At 45.1% G+C, this 25400-nt stretch overlaps 1 protein-coding gene across 4 annotated transcripts in view; it reads right to left on the reverse strand.

The window, feature by feature from the left end:
- The window catches only part of ARID2 (AT-rich interaction domain 2), a 191671-nt gene that overhangs the window by 9549 nt on the left and 156722 nt on the right, over nucleotides 1–25400 (reverse strand). For all 4 annotated transcript variants that reach the window (XM_043494343.1, XM_043494338.1, XM_038405654.2 and 1 more), the window contains 4 exons: nucleotides 12161–12299; nucleotides 11985–12070; nucleotides 7831–7954; nucleotides 7661–7752 (listed from right to left, as the gene is read on the reverse strand). In XM_043494343.1, coding sequence (XP_043350278.1) covers nucleotides 7661–7752; nucleotides 7831–7954; nucleotides 11985–12070; nucleotides 12161–12299 — 441 coding nt within the window. The remainder of the gene's footprint in view (nucleotides 1–7660; nucleotides 7753–7830; nucleotides 7955–11984; nucleotides 12071–12160; nucleotides 12300–25400) is intronic.

The raw sequence follows: 25400 nt of genomic DNA on the forward strand, positions 1-25400 counted from the left end.
GGAGCATAAGAGCTCATCAGGGTTCTGTTTGCTTCTTGTTTTGCAGCAGGACAGTCAACAAACAGGGCAGAAGACTCTGATAGGAATCCAGCAGATACTCTCTTGCTTGGAGATAGGGAGGGCCTTTATGCAATGAGGAGGCCGGAGTGTGGCTCTGTTGAGTGAAAGGATTCCCTCCCTTCACTCATCCTCTACGGACTCCATGGTGCACAGCCCAGCTGCTGTGCTGTGCTCTGACAGACAATTTAGGGTTTAGGAAAAGGATGATTACCTTTGGGACCTGTTGTTCTTCGAGATGTGCTGCTCATGTCCATTCCATTGTATGTGTGTGTGCTTGCCACACGCACCGGTCCCGGAAGTTTTTTCCCCTCAGCGGTGTCCGCAGGGAACCGGATCTGGCGCTCTCTGGAGTGGCGCACATATGCACCGCTATAAGGGGTGCTGCTGACTCCCACCTCCCTCGTAGAATATCAGGGTTGGAAGAGACCTCAGGAGCTCATCTAGTCCAACCCCCAACTAAATCATCCCAGCCAGGGTTTTGTCAAGCCTGACCTTAAAAGCCTCAGAGGAAGGAGATTCCACCACCTCCCTAGGTAATGCATTCCAGTGCTTCACCACCCTCCTAGCGAAAAAGTTTTTCCTAATATCCAACCTAAACCTCCCCTGCTGCAACTTGAGACCATTACTCCTTGTTCTGTCATCTGCTACCACTGAGAACAGTCTAGATCCATCCTCTTTGGAAATCCCTTTCAGGTAGCTGAAAGCAGCTATCAAATCCCACCTCATTCTTCTCTTCCGCAAACTAAACAATCCCAGTTCCCTCAGCCTCTCCTCATAAGTTATGCGTTCCAGTCCCCCAATCATTTTTGTTACCCTCCGTTGGACGCTTTCCAACTTTTTCACATCCTTCTTGAAGTGTGGGGCCCAAAACTGGACACAGTACTCCAGATGAGGCCTCACCAATGTTGAATAGAGGGGAACAATCACGTTCCTCGATCTGCTGGCAATGCCCCTACTTATACAGCCCAAAATGCCATTGGTCTTCTTGGCAACAAGGGCACACTGTTGACTCACATCCAGCTTCTCGTCCACTGTAACCCCTAGGTCCTTTTCTGCAGAACTGCTGCCTAGCCATTCGGTCCCTAGTCTGTAGCCATGCATGGGATTCTTCCGTCCTAAGTGCAGGACTCTGCACTTGTCCTTGTTGAACCTCATCAGATTTCTTTTGGCTCAATCCCCTAATTTGTTTAGGTCCCTCTGTATCCTATCCCTACCCTCCAGCGTACCTACCTCTCCTCCCAGTTTGGTGTCATCTGCAAACTTGCTGAGGGTGCAATCCATGCCATCCTCCAGATTATTAACAAACTCCGAGAGGAAGTAGATCGGGTCATGGAATGGACACTAGCAACATATCTCAAAGAACAACAGTTACGAAAGGTGACCATCTTTTCTTCTTCGAGTGCTTGCTCATGTTCATTCCATGGTAGGTAACTCCCAAGCAGTACCACTGGAGACAGGTAGGGGTTCATGGATGTTTCGACTGCAGCACAGCTCTGCCAAATCAGTATAATCTCTGGCCCCTAGGTATGGCATAATGCGTTGTGAACGTGTGTACCAAAGACCACATCGTGGCCCTGCAAATGTCCTGGATAGAGACATGTCATGCGAGAATACCTATCTACCCTGGACGCAAGGGTGGAAGGCTGATATAGCTGCCAGGTGAACTTTGACTGAAGAGAAGGCGAGGCCCTGGTGCTTTAAGTGAAACAGGTAATCCAGAATGGACTGCAGAGACGACTGATTCGGGGAGATACTTTGCTCCTAGCCTAGCGTAAGAAACGCTTCCACTTTGCCAGGTAAGTTGCTCTGGTGGAGGGCTTCCTGCTCTCCAAGAGAACCTGCTGTACCTGACTAGAGTAGGCTTGTTCCTCTGGATTTAGCCATGCAGCATCCAAGCTGTGAGGTGGAGTGAGGTGAGGTTTGGGTGCAGCAGCCAACCATGATCCTGTGAAAGCAGGTACAGGCGGCTGGGAAGTGCCCAGGGGCTGCTTCAGCCAGGTCCATAAGCATACTGAACCAATGCTGGGGCAATCATAATGACCTGTGTTTTATCCCTCTTGATCTTTAGGAGGACTTTGCTGATGAGTGGCATCAGCGGAAAAGCATACATCAGGTCTCCTGACCAAGGCATCGGAGAGTAAGCCTCTGCCGAGGTCTTGCAGGGAGCAGAACTGATGACACTTTCTGTTCTGCCTGGTGGTGAACAGGTCCACATGGGCAGCTCCCCACTTCTGGAAGAGCATCCTGACAACCTCTGAATGGAGGGACCACTCGTGGTGAGAGAAGAAGGACTTGCTGATACGATCCATTAGTGTGTTCCAGATGCCGGGGAGGTGTGAGCCTTCTAGGTGGATTGCATGTCAGATGCAGAAGTCCCACAGGTGAAGAGCTTCCTGGCACAGAGCCGACAAATGAGCTCCCCCCTGCCTGTTGACATAGGACATGGAGGACATGGTGACTGTCAACACCTGCTCTACCCGAACGGAAAGGTGGGGAAGGAATACCCTGCAAGCTAGATGGATGGCTCTGAGCTCCCTGGCATTTATGTGAAGTGTGAGTTTCTCTCTTGACCATAGCTTCTGCATTCACAGTGTACCGCGATGCGCTCCCCATCAGAGATTGGAAGCATCAGATATCAGGAAGACATGGGTCATGTGCTCGCAAACGGCACACCTTCCAACACTAGCGCCGGGTCAGACCACCACTGCAGGGAAGTAAATATCCATGGCAGGATCGTGAGGAACTTGTCCAGGTAATGCCTGGCCGGGGAGTAGACTGACGCCAGCCACATCTGGAGGGGACGCAGTCTGAGTCTCGTGTGCTGAACCACGTATGTGCATGCGGCCATATGCCCCAATAATTTCCGGGCAGTGGTGAGCGGGTGGGTCGTGACATTGGCAATCAGATATGACATTGCCCTGAACCTGGCCTCTGGCACGCAGGCTCTGGCTTGGGTAGAATCGAGAACCGCTCTGATAATCTCTATTCTTTGAACCGGAACCAATGCTGATTTTTATTCATTTATCAACAGATAGAGCTTGATAAGTGGCTCGCAACGTCTCAATGCTGCACTGGATCTGGACCTTGTAATGTCCCTTGATAAGCCAGTCATTGAGGTATGCATAAAACTGGATACCCCGACATCTGAGGCAGGCCACCATCACCAACATGCACTTCATAAACACCTGTGGCACTCTTGTTAGACCAAAGGGGAGCACTGCGAATTGGTAGTGGGTGATCCCAACTATGAAACGTAGGAACCTTCTGTGTCCATGGAAGAGCAATATATGAAAGTAAGCGACTTTCAGGTCAAGGGTGGTATACCAGTCTCCCGGATCCAGGGAAGGAATGATGAAGGCCAGGGAGACCATGCGGAACTTCAACTTCTTGAGATATTTGTTCGGGCTCTGCAGGTTGAGGATGGGACGTAGCCCCCTCTTGGCCTTTGGGATAAAAAAAAATAACAGGAGTAAAATCCTTTCCTCCTCAAGCGCAGAGGGACTTCCTCCACAGCTCCCACTCGCAGAAGGCCCTGCACCTCCTGAGCAAGCAGTTGCTCATGAGACGAGTCTCTGAAGGGGGACGGGGCAGAAGGGTGGGGGTGAGAGGGAGGGGTAGAAATAAACTGGAAAGTGTACCCCTCGCTACTGTGCTGAGGACCCACTGGTCCAATGTTATAGAAGGCCAGGCCATGAGGAAGGGAGACAGATGGTTGGAAAAAAGCAAGGGTGCTGGATCGAGTACACAGGCTGGAAGGTCGCTCTCGAGCACGCCCTCAAAATGCCTGATTATTACCCCATTGGTTGCGGGTAGAGCTCGAGGGAACTGAGGGTGCCGGCTGTTGGCCTTGCTGGTGCTTGTAGCTCCTAGCTTTTCTGTGGAAGGGCTTTGTTCAGGACTGGTCCCCGAACCTGTGGGAGTGCTGTGGTTTGAACCACTTTCTCACAGGAGCCGGCATGTAAAGGCTGAGCAAGTGAATGGTACCTCTAGAGTCTTTCAGGCCATGTAATTTGCTCTCTGTTCTGAGAACAGCACCAGCCATCAAAAAGGAGGTTCTGGATGGACTGCTGAACCTCCACCGACTGGCCAAACAACTACAGCTAGCATGGAAACGGACGACGCCATGGTCCGGGCTGTGGAGTCTGCCACATCTGAGGCCACTTTGAGAGCTACCCTGGCCATAGCTCTGCCCTCATCCAGGATAGCCAGGAAGTCCTTCCTGGGCTCCTTTGGCAGCAAGTCTGCAAATTTGGCCATGGACTGCCAATGTTAAAGTTATAGTGACCAAGTAGGGCCTGATTGTTGGCCACTCTTAACTGGAGGCTGGCCGTCAAATACGTTTTTCTACCAAAGAAATCAAGCCTCTTTGCCTCTTATTCTTAGGAGTTGATCCTGGTTGACCCTGTCTATCACGCTCATTGGTTGCCAATACCACCCGCGAGCTAGGAGCGGGGTGTGTATGTAGGTATTCAAAACCCTTAGCAGATACGTAATACTTTCTCTTTGCCTGCTTGGAAATGGGGGGCAGGGAAGAGGAAGTTTGCCATAAGGCTTTGGTCAGCTTTACCACTCCCTCGTGGATGGGTAATGCCATCCTGGAAGGGGCCATTGTGCTCAAAACATCAAACAGAATCAGATGGTTCTGCCAGCTCCTCAGCCTCTAACCCTAGGATCTAAGCCATCCTCTTAAGAAGCTCCTGATGGGCTTTTATATCATTCTGGGGGATTGTATGGGAAGGTCCTCCTATTGCCTCATCATCGAAAGAGGATGAGGAGGCGGGTAACAGCAGGTCTGCCATCTCCGTGGCCTCCGCAGGGAAACACCAGCTGGGGATGGCTGACCCTGGAGACCTTGGTCTGACTCTGCTTCTGAGTCCGGGGGTGGCTGGGAGACTGTTACTGACCATTTCTCAGATGCCCTTGAGACTAATGGTTGGGGAAACCCCTAGGGATTCCATAGCTGCCATGGAGCCAGCCATTGACCTTGGGGCCATGTAGGCACTGGTGGTCCTGATGGGAATATTGATGCCTCTGGTGGGTGGCCCCGGCCTGCCAGTAAATCTTCCTCCTCAGCCTCAGAGAGTGAGGAGGAAGAGATATGTTTGAGGGACACAGGACAGTGCCGATGCTGCCTGCCTACTTCGACCCTGTCGGCCAATTCCGTGGGTCTCCACTGGTGACTCGTACCAGGAAGACGGCTCCCGGTGCCGCGCCTCTGGTGGCCCGCGGTGGTGTTCAGCGGATCGGCAACTGTACTCCGGCGATCGATGTCTCATGCTATGAAAGCGTGCTGTTCCGTGGATCGGGAGTGAGAGCATCGACGTCCCGGCTTAGGGGATTGATGCCTTGCCCATGGGGATCTGTACTGGCAAATCAAAGACTAGTTACGGACTCTGGGGACCAGTGTCTGGACTCTCTGGAGCGGTGCTGCGAGTTTGGAGATCGACTCTGCCGCTCCAGGGACTGGCGACACGCCTCCATGGGTCTGCGCCAGACACCCGGTGAATGACGTCGGGATCCCAGGGAACACCGTCTAGAGTCTGGGGAATGATGCAGAGAACTGACAGGTAAGCTGTTGGCGCCGTTCTGGTGGGGCACTCCCTGCATCAGGGAGCAGTGCCGAACCAATGGGGACTCCTGGAAAAGTCCCAGAGTGGGTTTACCCCTTGAACGGGGCACCTAGCTGGCTGTCGTGGGCAGCACTGGAAGGGGCAATATGTCCTTAGCGGCCTGAAAGTCCTCCGGTATGGACAGCACTCCAGGTGCCGAGAGCCTCTCCTCCTTCCCGGGATGGTGGATGGGTCATGAAGGGAGCTCAACAGCTCAATAGGTGCTGAAGCCTGGCCACTTCCAGAGGGGAAGAGCTGCCCCACATGGGTCTTTGCTCTCCTCCAGCTTTCTCCTTCCCTTTATGGGATGTAGGAAAACGCCCTCTCCCGGTCTTTGTCTGCTTTTTAGCTGGTACAGGGGATGGGGATCGGCGCCGGTCAGAGGCCGGTGCTGGCGGTGCACTCTGCACCAAAGCTGCAGTACTTGGAGTGCAGTCCAATCTGGATGGCTCTGAGGCCGGTGCGAGGACCGACTCCGTTAGGAGCGCTCTTAGTCAAATATCCTGCTCCTTTTTGGTTCGGGGCTTGAAACTCTTACAAATGCGATACTTGTCACTCGTGGGTCTCCTCAAACGCTTAAGATGGCATAGGTTTTTTGCAGCGGTCGCAAGGCTTAAAGCCCAGGGCATGCCCAATCCCTAGGCTAAGTCCTGCACGGGACTAACTATTTCTAACTTATACACAAAGGGAACTAATAAATTACTCAAACTTTCTAAGAACTATATACAAGAGAATTCTCAACTAGGCACAGCTGAGATGGAAAGCTTGCTGAGGCAAGGAGACGTTCCAGCACCATCACTGGCGGTAAGAAAGAACTGAGGGAGAGAGGAGCCAGCAGCGCCCCTTATACCAGGACATACACGCACCTCTCCAGAGGGCACCAGAGCCGGTCCCCTACAGATACCACTGAGGGAAAAACTTCTGGCACCAGTACATATGGCAAGCGCACACACCTACAATGGAATGGACAGGAGCAAGCACTCGAAGAAGTATAAATAGGTAACCTGTAGAAGATCATTTAGATATTTTTTAAGTTGGGATAAGATGTTATGGCCAACATGAGACATTTTAAAGGGGCCTGGATTTTTAGAATTTGTTGAGCATTCACTTGCTGACAACAAAACACACAAAAACAGGTCCCTTTAAGGTGTCTCAGATTCAGCACCCAAAAATTGAAGCAGCCCAAATCTCTGATCACTTTTGAAAAGATTGGACCTCACTTATTGCACAGAGAAAGTACACGTTGTGCCCATGAAAGGAACCAAATAGTGTAAAACAGATCAAGAGGTTGTGCTTCTAAAAATGGCAGAGAATAGCAAAGTTCATAATAATTAACCATACACTAGGTTAATAACTCTTCAAAATATACTTTTTAAAATAGAGGCATTTCTATTTTGGACTAATAAAAACAGTCTTCAGTTTCACTACTGCTTTCTAAAGTGAGAATTTCTAGGTCTACATCTCATCAGATATTGATCTTGTAATCTTCCCGCTTAGAGATTCTAATAGAACTATGCTTCTAGTCGACCTACAAAACAAATATAATCAAGTGGCTAAACTACACAAGGTTACATCATTTCTCTTACTGTATTTATTGGAGGACCTCAACTTCTAATCAGCTTGCAAATAGAGAGACAAACAATTTTGTAACCTCTTCTGTTCCTGTTGTATCATCATCCATTTTGGCAAATTTGATGTTTTACTTCAACTTGTGCAAGATGTACAATATGAAATTAATTTCAAATGCCATTTCAGTCACTTTTACCCTTTCTTTTTTGCCATCGCCTCTATGTAATTTTGCATCATATAAAGCTAACATATTAATCAGGTAGTCATTACAGTGGAATCCTATTTGAAAGTTGTTTTTAAAATTATTAAATATAAAATCTGCCTGTCATCTGGAACCTAAAAGGTTGCTTCCATGTTGTGTTCATACATGTTTCACACTGTATTGTATTAAAAGGTATTAGAAGAATTAAAAGATTGCTCACCTGCGACCACATTCTGAATATTTACCAATATTTTTTAATATTAAGGCAGCTGTTAATCGGATGTGTTTAGTTATTGGTCCCTCTTTTTCATCCTAAAATAGGAAGAAAATCATATTAAAAACAAATCAGTCACCCATTAATTTCAAATACACAATCTAAATGATCCTTACTGTGAAATCTCTGAAGACAAGATTTCTTGATCCCCTTCTTAGTGCCATGAGGGCAGCACTAGGATGATTCACAATAGCTTTCTGTGCTCTAGGAGTAGAGGTACTACCCCCTGCAGTTGGCTGCCTACACGGATAAAGAAAAGATATAGGTATTAAGCATTATGTGATGCTTTCTAGCATGTTTATATTTATCAAGACAGTTACTCTTGATAGGCTTTTATTTTTAACTTCTTTGGAGCTCACAGGTAAAGGAGTTCTCAGTACTCAACACTCATGTAGTTTTGATTCAACAGGGAAAAACCGTGGCTCACAAGTGCCACAGGATTAGTTAGGTGAAGGTGAGAAAATACACCTCTCTCAGAGAACCACTGCATTTCACAGATGGCATTTGTAAAGGAAAAGTAGCTTTCTAATTAATCAACAGTAGTATACTTCAGAACAAGCTAGCTTTCTGATAACTGTTTGAAGGAATGTGTTATTAGCCAACATTTAAAATGAATGGGGATGGTGGCTATCCAAATGCCATCTAAAACAGCAAACCCCGTGTCCAACACAGCTCAGTTATCCCTTCTAGTCCACCTCTCCACAGGTGAAGGATCCGGGGAGAAGACACAAGAACAGTGTACAGACTAGCATGGAGTCATTGGGAATATTTTTGAAAGGAGAAGACAGATATGGAGAGAATGGATGTGAGGAACTTGGGGGGACAGAGCTGAAAGCCTCCTTATTTTTCCACTGCAAAGCTCAGATCGCTGCTCCTTTCTATCCCACTGTTCCCTGCATTGCTACATCATCCCAACATCTCTCCTCATTGCTCATGTTCCTCACCACTGCTCCAACTCTACTACCCCACAGCTCAGTCATGCTCTTATGTTCCCTGCATTCCTCTAACCACCTACTCCCTGCCCCCTGCTGCTCTGAGCTCACTCACAGGCACACAAGCTCCTCTTTGTCATTCCATGTCCCTGGAAAGCTTGGAGGAGCCATAGGTGGTGGTCGTGGGGTGGGGAGGTGGGGCAATGAGGTGCATGTGCCAGCTGGAGGCAGGAAGGGGCATGACAGTGGATATGTAGAGTCTGTCCTTCCCCAAATCTGGGCCTAGTCAGTGTACGGGGAAGGATCTCTACACATCCTTCTGCAGCACAAGAGGCTCAAAAAGGTATGAAGTGGCCCATTCATGTCAATGAGATATTCTCAGCTGAATAAGAACACCCATGGAGATGCAGATAGCCTGAAATAATAGGTCTGAGAGGTGTGAATTGCTCCATTCAACTCAGTAGGTGTTCCCACCCCATCCCCAAAATCTCAGTGCTTCTGGGTCTGTGCAATGCATGCTCTGAGAATGCTTATTCTCAGCTCCTAACTATGGTCTCAGTGCTGTACACCAACCATGCCCATTCTCAGTTCCTCATTCCACTCTCTGCACTATATGCCTGTGCCATGCATTGAACATGCTCATTCCCAGCTCCCCATCTGGTCTCAGCACTGTAGAGGCATGTTTTAAGGGGGGAGACAAGAAAGGGAGTATGGATGTGAAAAGGTTTGTGGGAACACTGCTAAAGCCCCCCACATCCTCACTGCACAGTTCAGACACCTCCTTTCCTCCTCACACTCTCCTGCACTGCTCTGATCACCCCCTTTTCCTCTGGAAACATCAGCATTAAAGGAAGGGTAAATCTGGGGAACGTGGAGATTTCTAGGTTCCTGCCCTGGTTGGGGAGCAGAGGAGGAAAGGGGAGGCCTGGAGCCCCCTCCCTTGGCCTTAGGAGGAATTGTGGGGAATGGGGAATGCTTATAGGGGACCAGAAAGGGAACAGATGGTGCCGCTTCCCACCAAGACAACACTGGAGGGGAATCAGAGATGCAGCCGTGTTAGTCTGTATTCGCAAAAAGAAAAGGAGTACTTGTGGCACCTTAGAGACTAACAAATTTATTTGAGCATAAGCTTTCGTGAGATACAGCTCACTTTATCGGACGCATTCCGCCCTACTTTCCCTCCTTACAGTCCTGCTCAGTGAGCACTTCTGAGCTTCCAAAAAGCAGAGGTCTCTTTGAAGGCAATCCTTTATTCATTAAGGAATCATAGAAGAATTGCTTTTTTGAAACCCAGTTCTCTGTCAAAGCTCTAGTTATCAAACTGAGTTTTCAAAAAACGGTGTTTAAACAATTCCTTGCAATAATGTGGGCCATTATCTAGGGGCATGCTGGCTCCTCTGTAGCTGTGCCAGAGCACAACTATAAGGCAAAAGGGGCAGAGGCCCTGACCTTGAACTCTCCCAACCTCTACACCTCCTGCACAGCTCCAACATATACATACTCACCATTCCTCCTCACTGCTTTGACCCCCCAATATTCGCTTGCTTTGCCCCCCCCAAAAATTGTAAGAATCTGGAAATGTTTGAGCAGCTCATGTTAGGGGGGGCTGTGTATCAGGATCCCCTGAACTAAATGCCATGGGTTTCCTTTGATCACTCTCAGTCTCATGGTTCATTATAAATTCATTACCCTAACTTCTTCCTAAAATAGTTTATCTTTCCTCTGTTTAATTAATGCTATTTTCTTTAACAACAGTTTGATGTAAACGCAGAAACTGTCTGTAAATTTGACCTTTTAAAAATTATTGCTCTTAACTCAGCAATTTTGGTCTCAGAGGAAAACTTCCAGAACAAGCCCCTACAGAATGCAGGCAGAGAGCAAGAACATGCACAACAGACATTCTCTGACAGTTGCAGGGATAGGGCTTGAACTCAGTGCATGGGTACTATATAGATTCCATGATCAAAACAACATCTTTGAGCCACCCAATTACTGTGACAACAGACTGCCTGGAAACCCTTTGACTGTTAACAAACCCATAATTTTGCTGCACATGTGCACCTTATTCTCTTTGGCTTGAGCAACTGACACATTCAACTACAACCCTGAAGGTCATAGGATTCGAGCCTTGATCATACTGAAAAGCCACCTCCAACTCACCCAGCTGCAAAATGAGTACTTGATCCATAAGGGTACGGAAGTTAAATATGGTTGGACATGATTTTGGCCACATCACTTCCTAGTCATAGTGTATCATTGGCTATAAAACTGACGTGCCTTAACCACATGAAGGGCCAACTCGAAGAGCCATTGGCTCAGGGGAACTTTGACTTTTAACTGACAAACCAAACTGGAGTTCCTACCTGAACCTGAATAATTTATGCAGAGAAATGCTCCAAAGGGGCATTGGGTGCAGTAACTATGATAAATCTGGAGCAGTTTGGGGAGGGCAGAGCCCCAGATATGCATAAAAAAAAATCTTAGACGAATCAGAAGATTTTGTAAAATTCTGGGTTTTTAGGGGGCTTTATACTGACAACTTTTTGCTCAAATGACCCCAAATTTGGACAATTATCCCTACCCCAAACTCTCACAAGGCACGGCAAATTTTGAGGCAATCCATGTCAGTACGTGGATTTTAGAGCATTTAGAATTGTAATCTTTTAAACAGTAATGACAGATTTCAGAGTAGCAGCCGTGTTAGTCTGTATTCGCAAAAAGAAAAGGAGTACTTGTGGCATCTTAGAGACTAACAAATTTATTAGAGCATAAGCTTTCGTGAGCTACAGCTCACTTCATCGGATGCATCCGATGAAGTGAGCTGTAGCTCACGAAAGCTTATGCTCTAATAAATTTGTTAGTCTCTAAGGTGCCACAAGTACTCCTTTTCTTTTTTTAAACAGTAAGCGACTCTCAACCTTAAGTACATCCGAGCTGCTGATCCACTATAATCAAAAAGATAATGTTGGTTAGTGGGGAGAGAATTCGGAGAGTATGATGAGGACAGCGTTTGTCTCCATTACTGAAGATGGGTACTTATCTTTAATCAATGGCTCTTAAAGTTTAGGGGCACAGGACCCTCAATTGCTCTTGGATCATCAATGTGGCTTTTTCACCTGTGCTTTACATGACCATTGTGACCTTTTCTCTCAGATGTCACAATCACTCATTTCTCTTGCCTATTTTATATTTATATTTTATGCATCACTGCATATTGGATTACTATATTTTGCTCTATCTAGAACAACGCCTGATAAATCAAATTATAAATATACAACCTTCTTCCAGTGATTTCTGACTCTATTTTCTCTACCAGTAACAAGGATCATGTCTCTTACTTATTGGAAGGTTTCTGATTTCCTGCTTGTCCGTGTTCATCTTGTTTTAATCCTGCAAGTAGAGCATCTCTGGAGCAGTGCTTATCCTGTTTGAGAAAAGGAAAAAAATTTACCTGAAGACTTTTCAATGAAATTCCACATTTCACTTTACAAAATAATAGTTAGAAAATCTCTACCTGTAAGTGGGTAATGAAGGAAAACCTCTGCCGCTGAAAAGGTTCACAACCCTCCCATAAGCACTGCCCTGGATAGACATCTTTTCCTCCATGTTCAGTTGCTGCATGATAAAAAACTTGTGATGGTGTTTGAAACCACCTAAAAAGTATAAAAGTAAAAAGTGCTGTAATTGCTTTTGCTTGGTTAATGTTAAAACAGCAATACCACCTTTGATCCAATACTGGCTAACACTTCTGTTCTTATGAGCAGACATATGCATTACATACTGAAAATGTATGTAATTTCCATATTTAAATAAGACAATTTCCAAAAGTGTGTGTACATGTCCATTATCACTAAATGCCAATAAACAGCAACTTGATTTGGCTGAATCCAATTATTTAAAATTATTTAAGCATTTTAAATTTAATTTTAAGCATTTTAAAATTTTCCTATTGATGTATTGATCCCAATGGCTTTAATGTGGACTACTTGTTTAAACTCTATGTATATCCAAACAAACTACTTTACTAAGCTGTCAAGCACCTTGTATTACAGATGTGATTGTCTTTCATATATTCTCCTTCCTGGATTCTTTCTGACCAGCCAGCACTTGTACTGAGAATATTTAAAATGTGACTAACAAGCAGAAATATGAAATCATTGATCCTGCAGTCTTATGTAATGTAATGATATCTGTTAACAATGCTAGAACAATAGGTCAGGGTAAAACCTGTTTTTCAGTAAATCTCCTGTTAAAACTTGTTTGTCTGAAACTTGGTTTAGATGTTTTCAGCATACAATCAATTTTATTTGTTTTGTTAAAACAGCTATAAAAATCTTTTGGCTATTTTAAATTATAGATTTGAAAACAGATATTGTCTTGCATGTACATTAAATAATAAAAGGTAAACAGCCGCTATTAACATATATTAACTCTTTGTTTATAAGCTTTTCAATATTTCAGTATCCCTATCTGCAATCTTGTCAAGCTGACTTATTGCAGTCAATTACAATATTTAAAAGTTTTGCCTGCTGATTCAAATTAGTCTGTGCTCAGATAATGGGATACCATCTGTGTTTATCATGCAGACTTATTTAAAAATGGATTACTGTGTATATTTACCATCAAAGAAGATTAACATTGGTTTTAAAATTCACTAAAATATACACATTTGGCCCCAAATTGCAAAGACTTAAGTAGTTGTTTAACTTTAGGCATGTGAGTGCCAGAGAATAAACTGATTAAATAGTAAAGGCTATCATTGAAGATATAAATTTATAAGACTGGGCCCTTTTTAGGATAGAAATAATCTTTGAGGCCTATTAGTTCTCATTCAGTTCCATGAGATTTTTTTCCTTAGTCCGATTTTTTAATTTTAGAGTATTTACTATGAATAAGTTTTTACATAAACAAAATGATAAAAAAAATATTCAAATAGTATTACTCGTCTGAACACAAAAGGGAGGAAATCTGATAGAATGAAAATGATATGATAGAAACTACCATTTTTAACATCTTTGTATTAGAGGGATCTCAAAGTAGCCTTGTAACATAACTGTTGCATATATTTTAACTGGATCTTTTTAAGCCATTTTATAAGAGGGACAATATTAAAACTTGGGCAATGCAACTGATTTGAGATATCACTACTTACCACAAGGAGGCATTTTAATTTTATCTGCAGGAATTTACACCTGACTCAGAAAAAATAAGCTATTAAAAATATAGGCTATAAAGACAATCCACATAATATAAAGAGAGAGACTAATTCATTTCAGTTTTGGAATAAGTAAGCTTTCCATTAAAGTAACGTTGGACAAGCTTAACAGAAGGGGTCACAAAGAACAAGTATTATATAGAGATTGTGTTCCTCTTTACCAAAAAAAATATTGATGATGATGATGAATTGTATTGTGGTAGTACCTAAAGGCTCAACTCAGGGACTGGTGGCCTCATTGTTATATGTGTGAACAGCATCTAGTACATGGAAATTTTTCTTGCTTCTAATAATGTAGTCTAATATAGCCATAGCTGAAGACTATGTACTGAGCACTGAAACATGTGTTAACTGACAATTAAAGGGACCAAGAAAAATTTGTTCCAACGTAGAGATGGGCTTTAAAGAATGAACAAAGGGACACTTTGGGAATATTTTGAAGTGGTTATTTACAACAGGGGGTGCCTGTTGTGTAGGTTTCACTGATGTTCAGTTTTTTCTTCTTATGTAAGATTAAACTGTTAATTAAACATTAATTTTAACTGCCTTTCTAAAATCCAATACAAAGTGTGACAAAGTTCCTCCTCTACCTTGGTGGGTCTTGCATTTATTGGCGGATTTGCTTGCCTTCGAGCTTCACGGTAGCCCTCAGTTTGGCCGTTTTTGTGAACCCACAGTCCAGGTCAACTCCTCCTGTGTCTGACCAGGAGTTGGGAGGTTTGGGGGGAACCCGGGCCCGCCCTCTACTCCGGGTTCCAGCCCAGGACCCTGTGGAATGCTGCTGTCTAGAGTGCCTCCTGGAACAGCTGTGCAACAGCTACAATTCCCTGGGCTACTTCCCCATGGCCTCCTCCCAACACCTTCTTTATCCTCACCATAGGACCTTCCTCCTGGTGTCTGATAATGCTTGTATTCCTCAGTCCTCCAACAGTCGGCGTTCTCACTCTCAGCTCCTAGTGCCTCTTGCTCCCAGCTCCTTACACATGCACCACAAACTGAAGTGAGCTCCTTTTTTAAACCCAGGTGCCCTAATTAGTCTGCCTTAATTGATTCTAGTGGCTTCTTGATTGGCTGCAGGTGTTCTAATCAGCCCGTCTGTCTTGTCTCCAGAAGGTTCCTGATTGTTCTGGAACCTTCCCTGTTCCCTTACCCAGGGAAAAGGGACCTACTTAACCTGGGGCTAATATATCTGCCTTCTATTACTCTCCTGTAGCCATCTGGCCCGACCCTGTCACAAAAGCAAGAATTTTTTTTAACCTTAGGCATATTGTATTAACATATACAATACGGCAAAATAAATGGCGCTATTTGCACTGCTGTAATTAAAGGGTATCCCACTACTTGCACGATAACGTCTAGTACGGTATAGTCTGTTTCATAACATACTTGTAAATGTTCTCTCAGGTGAAAACACAGGCATGGCATATCATACAATGAATTCTGCCTCGGAGCAGTGGCACTGGAACAATTTGTATAGTGGGGGTTCTGAGAGACATTGAACCAAATTGTAAACCCTGTATATAATGGAAACCACTTCAAGCAAGGGAGTGTGGCAGCATCCCTAATTCTAGCACCTATGCCTGCCAGTTACTTTTTATGGGCAGGTCTACACTACAACTGGGATCAACGCTCTGAGATCGATCCACCGGTGGTTGATTTAGCAGGTCTAATGTAACTGCGGTAACTCGACCTAAGGTATGTTGACTCCAGCTATGTTATTCACATAGCTGGAGTTGCGTAACGTAGGTCGACTTACCGCGGTAGGGTAAACATAGCATAAGAGGAAATGGGAGGGGCAGGGGAAGAGATTTCATGTAATATGGGGAACCCATTTATAGGGAACTCTGTTATGGCAAAATTCCACCTATTATTAAATCATAGAATCATAGAATATTAGGGTTGGAAGAGACCTCAGGAGGTCATCTAGTCCAATCCCCAGCTCAAAGCAGGACCAACAGCAAGTAAATCATCCCAGCCAGGGCTTTGTGAAGGGCCTTAAAAACCTCTAAGGATGGAGATTCCACCACCTCCCTAGGTAACCCATTCCAGTGCTTCGCCACCCTCCTAGTGAAATAGTGTTTCCTAATATCCAACCTAGACCTCCCCCACTGCAACGACAGACCATTGCTCCTTGTTCTGTCATCTGCCACCACTGAGAATAGCCTAGCTCCATCCGCTTTGGAATCCCCCGCCTTCAGGTAGTTGAAGGCCGCTATCAAATCCCCCCTCACTCTTCTCTTCTGCAGACTAAATAACCCCAGTTCCCTCAGCCTCTCCTCATAAGTCATGTGTCCCAGCTCCTAAATCATTTTCATTGCCCTCCGCAGGACTCTCTCTAATTTGTCCACATCCCTTCTATAGTGGGGGGGGACCAAAACTGGACACAATACTCCAGGTGTGGCCTCACCAGTGCCAAAGAGAGGGGAATAATCACTTCTCTTGATCTGCTGGCAGTGCTCCTACTAATACAGCCCAATATGCCATTGGTCTTCTTGGCAATGAGGGCACACTGCTGACTCATATCCAGCTTCTCATCCACTGTAATCCCCAGGTCCTTTTCTGCAGAACTGCTGCTTAGCCAGTCGATTCCCAGCCTGTAGCAGTGCATGGGATTTCCCCCCGCCCCCACTTCTTGCTGAGGGAAGGGGAGAAGAAGAAACTTTGCCACTAAACTGAGGCGGAGATAAAGGAGGAATTTCTGGAGCCATGTCTTGCTGCAGCTAGCTCATAGCAGGGTGTGACAATACAAACTTTCAGACTCACTGCATCATAAACAGCAGATTGCTCCTACAATATCAAGGGATGGAGAGAGCTCCTTCCACCACCATCAAGGTAAAGTGGGAGGCACGGAGGCTCCATATGCAACTATAACTGTGTCATGGGATCTAGTTATAATATGGACATTCCTTGCCATGGCTGAAATGGATTTATCTCTGTAGTTTGGCCAGAATCTAAATGTATTTAACTACGTCTCCCCAGGCTGTAGCAGGGTTTGAGACATGGCTATGTTCTGCCTACACTGTGTAAATAGAACGATTTTAACTATTGGGGAGATCCATGCTCTAATAGGATCCCCTAACATCACTTTATTTGAAGAGTTGATAAGACCTAAAAGGAATCCTGACAGACTTTTTTGTTGAGGGAAGGAAAGTACTTTACTATAACAGGGCTCCACTCTATTCCACCAAATCTAGAACAGAGTTAAACTACCAAATAACAACATTACTAAAAAGACAGGGTAACAGCTATTCCTTAAACAACAACAACAATAAAAACAAAGTTGCTGAGAATGGTGTCAACAGAGGAGTTTTGCCTCAACTCTTTATTTCCTCATTTCTCCAGGATTTTGTTTAGCCTTTTTACCCCTTTGTTAGACTATTATAACGGCCTGACAGGTAATGGAGTTTCTTTAATGTACCTCCCTTTCCCAATATAGGTTGTTGGGTTTTTTTAATATAAAACAATTCAAAAGCAGCTGCTCATCTCTTTCCCACCTGTGAGGCAATGTAGCAGCTATGGAAACTAGGCTGCTCACAATTAATAGTACTTGCAGACAGCTGAACTTCAAAGGGAAAAGCAATATTTCTGCTTCAGCCTGACTGCTACACAGTACAGTGGGAAGCTTTAAAGATTTAGGCTGTGTCTACACTGCCACTTTTAGAGCTAAAACTTTTGTCGTTCAGGGGTATGAAAACACACACATCCCTGAGCGACAAAAGTTTTAGCACTGAAAAGCGCCAGTATAGACAGCACTTTATTGCCCGGGGCTGCGCTCCCGGTGATAAAGCTACCACCGCGCTCGTTCGGGGTGTTGGTTTTTTTAACCGTGCTGTAATGTGGGTAATATAGACATACCCTTACTTTCACTTCAGATGCTAAATCAGAAATCTTTGGGGGCAGGGACAGTCATTTATTATGGGGCCCAACCTGGTTGTGACTTTGGGGCACTACCACAGCATACATGTTAAACACTACTACCACTAAAAAATATTTAAATAGTCCCTGTTTAGTAATGTAAGTTAAACTACAGAGGACTTCTGAAATGTTATTGAGCACAGCAGCCAAGTTAGTACGAAGGGAAAGAAACATATTACAATCTTCTGGCTGACATTCTTATGCAAAAATATTTTTAAGGATTTCATTTTTCATATATTTTCATTTATGTTCCATGTGAATTAAAGGAACACACCCAAAGAAACAGGGGCAAATGATTACACCAAAATTCACCCCTTGTCATATCTTATTGCTTAATTAAATGTCACCAAACACCCCCTCAAAAAGAGTATACTAATATTCTATCGTTCTGTTATTATGAACTTGTCTGGCTGATATCTGAAGGGAAAAAATTGCTAAGTGAAGTGAATGAGACCAATCAATGGCTAATGATCAATTTACAAGAATCTTGTTTCTATACTTGGAATCCAGTAAATCAGCTAAGTTTATGCCAGTATTTTTATAATAAACTTCACTTCTAGCAAATTTTAACTATTATACTAGAAAAAAATGGAACAAACCGCAAAATATTCTTAAAGTATATTAGAAGCAGGAAGCTTGTAGGAGATGTCATGTGTCTGGTGGACTACCAGGTTGCTGAAAAATTAAATAAGGAGAATGAAGACATGGCAGAGATGCTAAATGATCACTGTGCATCAGTTTTCATTACATAGGATTTTGAGGACATATCTACCTAAACACTTTTCACATAATGAAGATGAAGATGAGGTACTGCCTGAGACTCAGGTGTCAAAAGAGAAGGTGGAGGAACAAATGGATAAACTACAAGAGCAACATGTCACAAGGACTAGAGACTATTAATCCAAAAGCTCTGAAGGGATTTAAGAATCAAGTGGCTGGACTGCAAACAAATATATACAATCTCTCTTTAAAATAAGCAACTCTACCAGAGGACTGGTGGGTAGCAAATGTTTGTACCCTATTTTTGAAAGAGATGATAGGAGGTAAACTTGGGAAGTAGAAGCCAGTAAACCTTACTTCAGTACCAGGAAAATACCTTGAAACAATAATTAAAAAACAGAATTATAACAACATCTAGATAAAATATTAGGTACCTCACAGTAACTGTGGTTCAGAGATGTATTGTCCATAAAGATTCTACTCTCGGTGCACAAGTGCCTCATGCATGCAAGATGAGATACTTTTGAATGAAGTGTCCATTGGGCTGTAGCTGTGTCTTAAATACCCTTTCATTCCCTATAGCCAAGGGCATGAACAGTGTGTTGGCTACAACCTGTACTTATGTTTTTGCCAATAAGAATGCCCTAAGAGCAGGACTCTGAGTGGACAACACATCTCTGAGAAATACAAGTACAGTCACTGGTAAGGTGATGATCACCATCACATTGTTAGGTTCATAATGTTCAAGTTCCAAAAGAACGGTCGGGCCCACGCTGAGGCTATCACGATGACCAGACCTACATCCTGTGTCAGTTTCCTCAAGACCCTGGGTAACAGCAGAAAGGCCAGGAGCCCAATGGATGAGAAATGGATCTGAGAGGGAGCATAGGCTTGCTCCTCCCCTGAGACAGAACCCTGGGCATTTGTTGCTGAGACATGTTTCAAATAGGTCCACCAGCAGGAATCTCCACCTGCAAAAGATCCTCCAGAGGAATGAGGTTCTGAAGAAGTCTCTACTAGGAGGTCCACAAGTGTGTTTTGCAGGCCAGAGAGGTATAGTGCTATGAGACTAAAGTGATGACAGACGCACCAGTCCCAGAGAAGTACATCTTCCTGGCAGAGGGGAATAGGTTCTGGCTCCCCCTTGCCTGTTGATGGAGTGAATTGTTGGGGTGTTGTCTGTCAGCATGTGTATCATCAATCTTGGATGAGAGGCAGGAAAAACCTGCATGCCAGTCAGACAGCTCTAAGTTGCAAAACATTTATGTGTAGGATGGACTCCTGTGGAAACCACTTCCCTTAATCTTTGGGTGGTTGAGATGTTCTCCCCACTCCTGAAAGGATACATGCATAACTAGTCTTTGTTAGTAGAGGAACTGAAAAGGGTGCTATGCTGAACGGCGTGAGTTGGATTAATCAACCAATCTAACAAGGACAGTGTTTCTCAAGGAATTGTGACCACCTTGTACATACTGTGTCTGTTTGGTAGATACGGTGATTTTAACCACCCTTGCCTGGACCGAAGGTGAAGGTTATCATACTGGGCCACATACATGTATGCCAACGTTGCCCCAGTAGTGAGGTGGGTCCTTACCAGTGTTCTGGGATGAGTCTAAAGTTGGTTGAGGAGGATGAATGTAGTCTGAAACCTCTTTTGAGGCAGGTACATTCTTCTGCAACCTAGAATCCAACAGTGCCCTGATAAAGTCTGTGCTCTGAGTCTGGGTTGAAGTGGATTTTTCTCTGTTGACCTGAATTCCGAGCAGTCAGCCACTTCTGGGGGGGGATGGGGGGAGAGGAGTGGAGGGGGGAATTTCCCCCATACCGGCCAGTCATCTAAGTAGGGATATGCCTGGATTACTTGTCTTCTCAGACAGGTAGCCACCACAGCTAGGACTCTGTACAGCCTTTAAAGAGACCAAAGGGTAGGAGTCTGTATGGACAGCATAATGTTCCTGTCAAGAACTTCAGGTACTTCCGTGAGCTGGATGTACTGATATGTGAAATTAGGCATCTTGAAGCATGAGTCTTTGGGATCCAGGGAGGGGATTATAGAGGCAAGGGTAACCATACCAAATTCAAAGTGATTCATGTAGGATGTCTCCCTAGACTCTGCGCCAGACACCCACTGTGCCACCCATTGAGGTGAGGGGGCACACTCCGGGGTAGGAAGCTCTGCTCTATGCTTCTGATGGTGAGGAAAAAGAGTAAACCTCCTCCAATGGTGGCACAGATCTGTCTGATGTACTCTGTCTTGTGGTCAGTACTGTGGGTGGTTTGATAATAATCTCCTGTAGCCTCTCAATGAGAGTTGAGTCCGGTAGCAGCCCCACAGAAAGTTATCTTGGTGCCATGCACAAAAGCTCTGCCAACACAGATAGTGAGCTACCAGAACCAAAGATCACAATAGTGTCGAGGAAGTTGTCTGTGTAGAGGAAAAGAGTCTCAGTATGGGAGCAGTTTGTACCTCAACCCCCAATGCAGATGGTGCCAAAATGCTCAGTGCCAGCATATCCAGAGGGAGGGTGGTCCTTAGAATGGAAAGATGGTGGGTGCCAACTTGAATTTTGGTGTTGGGACAGTGGTATGGGACTCCTCCTTAAGGCTTCTGGAGGCATGCACCCTAGAAGAGGTTCTCTCCCCTCTTTTTGGGAAAGAGGATTGGTACCTGCCTGGTCCCAGGAGAGGTGTTCCTTATGGCTCCTTTGGACCATTTGGAGAGTTTTTGAACTGAAATTGCTGCATCTTTGCTGTAATGGAGAGGAAGAGTCTCGGAGATTTTCTAAAAGCTCTTGTCCTGTCCAGATAGAAGGCTAAGGCTCTCCACACGTTGAGCATATGGAGGACGGCTTCTCTATTATCCTGACAAGGTTTGGGATGAAAAATTGGAAGCTGGATAATCTGGTTCATATGAAAAGCGGAAGTCACCTTGAAAGTGAATTTCAGATGTGTCCTGAGAGTGACTTTGTCAGGGAAGAACACTGTGAAGAGGGGTGGGAGGGTGTGCCACCAGAACCACTATCTCCCTTATCCTTCTTGCCAGGTGATGGAAATCAAGAATGCCATCTTTGGGAAAGTTGAGTTAAGGAACAAGTGGTCATGCATTCAAATGGCAGTCCAGTCAGACCTTTTAACACTAGGTTGAAATCCCATTGTGGGGTCGAAGTCTGGGTTGGTGAAAAAGGTTCGCTTTGCCCTTGAGAAACCTCATAGTTGGGTGAGAGAAGATTGAGTATCCTATGTGCTGGTGGAAGGTTGCAATTGCTGCTAAGTGGACCTTCAGTCAGCTAATAGAATCCAGACTTCTTGAGAGTCAACAGATAGTCTGGGACTACCAGTAGGGTGACTGCATTCGAGATGATGCCTTTGGTCTGGCACCAGATTTGAAACCTTTTCCATTTTTGTAGGTAGGTACAATGAGTAGCTCCTTTCCTACTGAGCAATAATGCCTTCTGTTCCTCTCAGAGCAAGATGTCTCTATGCATTGGAGCCATGAAGGAGCCAGGCTTTGAGCCACAGAATACGCAGGTTCGGATGGAGAGTGCATCTCTCTTGTTCTGTGTTAGAAGGTAAGGAATGATTGGAAGAGTCATCGGGGGACATAGATACCATGTCTGTCTGGGCAACATGGGAGCAATCAGTACGATGTTTGCTTTTTCTCTTTCCACTTTCAACAGGACTTTCAGTATTAGAGGGAATGGGGGAAAGGCGTAATGAAGGCCCTTGTATAATGGAAGGAGGAGAGCATCTCCCATGAAGTGTCTCCGATCCCCACTCTGGAGCAGTACTGTGGACATTTCTTGTTCTGGTAAATAGCAAACAGGTCTATTGTCGGTGTCCCCCACTGTCAAAATATGTTGTGGAGAACCATCAAATCTATCTCCCATTTGTGGTCGTGTGGGAATTTGCGGTTGAAGCTCTCTGCTGTTGTGTTGTGTACTCCAAATAGGTAGGCCGCTGATAGTATGACATTGTGGGAAACACACCAGTTCCATAGCTTTAGTGCTTCCATGCATAGGGAGAATGACCTGGTGCCTCCCTGTCAGTTCTGTCAGTCATGACTTTTGTGTGCGTGATCAGCGGGAGAAAGTAAACACACACATTTTGACCACTCTGAGTTCGGGCGGGTTGATAAGAAGGCACGTCTTGGATGGTGACCGTTTGCCCTGAACTGTGAGATCGTTGAGATGTGCACCCCATCCTATGAGGAATGCATCGGTGGTCAAGAGAAATGATAGAGAAGGCTGAACAAATGGGATTCCTGTACAGACATTTACTTGGTCCTTCCACTAGTCCAAGGATTGCTTGACCTTGCTGGGCATTGACAGTAGTTTATGTTGTCTCTGTTTGGCCTGTAAACCAAACTGAGCCATGCTTGGAGGCATCTCACCCGTGGTCTGACATGAGCTATAACTGATGTGCCTGTGATCATATGCCCAGGAGCTAGAGGCAGTGTCTGGCTGAAATTTGGGGGCTGGATTGCACTGTCTCTAGCAGCATGGAGAGACAGAAATCTGTGATATGGGAGGAATACCCTCACCTGGATGGAGTTGAGGTCAGCTCCTCTGAATTCTAACACCTCTGTATCAGTGTTAATGTTGATTTCTACGTGTTGATTTGTAGGCCCAGATTATGGAATAGGTCCAGTGTGATCTGGGTGACTCACTGGGCTTCAGCGAAGGAACGTGCCCCGAGAAGGAAATCTTCTAGGTTAGGATAAATACATGAGCATAATTGGGCTGCCACTACTGAGAGGACCTTGGACAATACTCTGGGGGCCTGATGAGAGGCCAAAAGAGAGTACTCTGTACTGGTAGTGGTCTTGGCTTAGTGTGAACCTGAGGTAACATCTGTGATTTGGTATAATCAAAATGTGGAAGTACATATTTTGGAGGTTGAGGGCTAAGAACCAATCTCCTTTCTCTGATGCTAGAATAATTGTTGATAAAATTATTATTTTTAACTTCTGAGCCTTGATAAATTTGTTGAGCACTCTGAGATCCAGTATGGGTCTCCAAACCCCTTTTTTCTTCAGTATAAGGAAGTAATGAGAATAGAAGTCTTTGCCTCTTAGATCTGTTGGCACTTGCTCTATGGCTCTTACGCTGAGGAGATGGTTTATCTCCTAATGTAGTAGAGCCTCATGAGAAGGGTCCCTGAAGAGGGATTGAGAAGGGAGTTTGGGATGTGGGAGGGAGGTGAAATGGATGGAGTACTCATCTCAGATGATCTCCAGCACCCATTTGTTGGAGGTTATCTGTTCCCAAGTGCTGTGGAATGGGGTGAAATGGTCTCTGAAGGTATGGGTGAGGTTTTACAGAGTGAAATAATGAGGAGGAGAATGTTCTACAAGCACCTTGACCAACCAGTCAAAACTACCGCTTTGAGGTTGAGGGTTGAGAGAAAGTGGGCTAAGATCCTGACGTTTTCCATCTAGGTAACCTGCGCTTCCTCTGAGGTTCATATGATTTCTGTGATGAATACTGAGATCAATAGTGTGATGAGTGAGGCTTGAATGGTGGCTGGGGGCTACACTTTCTTTTGTACTCAAGTGTATAGATCCCGAAGGATGGAAGAGTGGCCCTGGAATCTTTTAATGTGTGAAGGGAGGCGTTGGTCTTCTCAGCTAATAGCTTTGTCCCAGTCATTTGAATTTCTTTTTGAAAGCTGGATAGATAAAGCCACAAGGCCTGTCTCATCACAATGGCAGTTGATATCGAACATGCCACCATGTCAGCTGCATCAAATGCAGTCTGGAGAGATGTCTTAGCCACCAGTTGGCCTTCATTGACTATGACCTTGAATTGTTCCTTATGAAAATCAGGAAGCTGCTCAATAAAAGAACAGAGTTTTGCATAGTTCTGATAGTCATATTTTGCCATTAAGGCTTGAAAGTCTGCAATGTGGAACTGGAGGGTGGCCAAGTTTTATGCTTTCCTGCCAAAAAAGGTCCAAGCACTTCCAGTCCCAGTCATAAGGGATGGATTTAAACTGGTGTAGGTGGCTCTTGGAATCGACTATGTCTACAATGATCAAATTAGGAGATGTGTGTGAGAAGAGGAACTCCGCTTCCCTCACTGGCACGTAATATTTTTTGTCAGCCCGCTTGCATGTTTGTGGGACCAACACAGGGGTCTGTTATATGACTTTGACTCTGGAATGCTTCATTTATAGGGAGGGCCACTCTGGACAAGATGCAAGAATGTAAAATGTCCACCAGCCTGTGGTGTGACTCAGTCACCTCTTGTAGTGGAGTATTTGTAAAACTTCTGCCACCCTCTGTGCCAGGTCCTGCAACAGTTTACAGTCAGCTGCCACAGATGGCGGAGGGGGCATCATGGTCTCATCTGGTGATGATGATGAGAAGTGGGCTTGAGGAGTAACTTCCTCCTCAACTTCAGCCTCCAGTTCCTCCCTTGCCTGCTATGCGGGTTCAGAAGCCCTCAAGGTAGCAACTGAAGGAGGGTGCCTCCTTGGTAGCTGGTAGGTCACACTAGAGGGAAGGGGGGGCCTGTTGTCTTTGAGCCTGCCAAAGATCCGAGTATGGCCATTGTGATGGGAAGGAACCCGGTGGTTGATATCATGGCTGACCAAACCAGGGAGGTTGTGGATCAGGAGGACAATATGCCTGATGTCAATAGTGAAACTGGGCAGGTGAGAATAGTGGCAGGAAACCACGACCTTTTGCTCACTTTCTGACCCCGACGATGAAAGGGAAAGTCGTTGGCAAGTCAAGGGCTCTGGATAAACCCAGTGCCAGGGGCGTCAGACACCAAAAGATCCATTGCACACCGTAAATCTGGTGGTGCGGAAGGCATCAGTACTGGTGGTGGTTGTCAGTGCTGAGATGCCTGGATGCCTGTACCAATGGTGTTGGAGATGTGGACCTTACAGCAAGGCCTGT

This window comes from Dermochelys coriacea, chromosome 1 (genome assembly GCF_009764565.3).
Source record: "Dermochelys coriacea isolate rDerCor1 chromosome 1, rDerCor1.pri.v4, whole genome shotgun sequence".
Taxonomy (NCBI): domain Eukaryota; kingdom Metazoa; phylum Chordata; order Testudines; family Dermochelyidae; genus Dermochelys; species Dermochelys coriacea.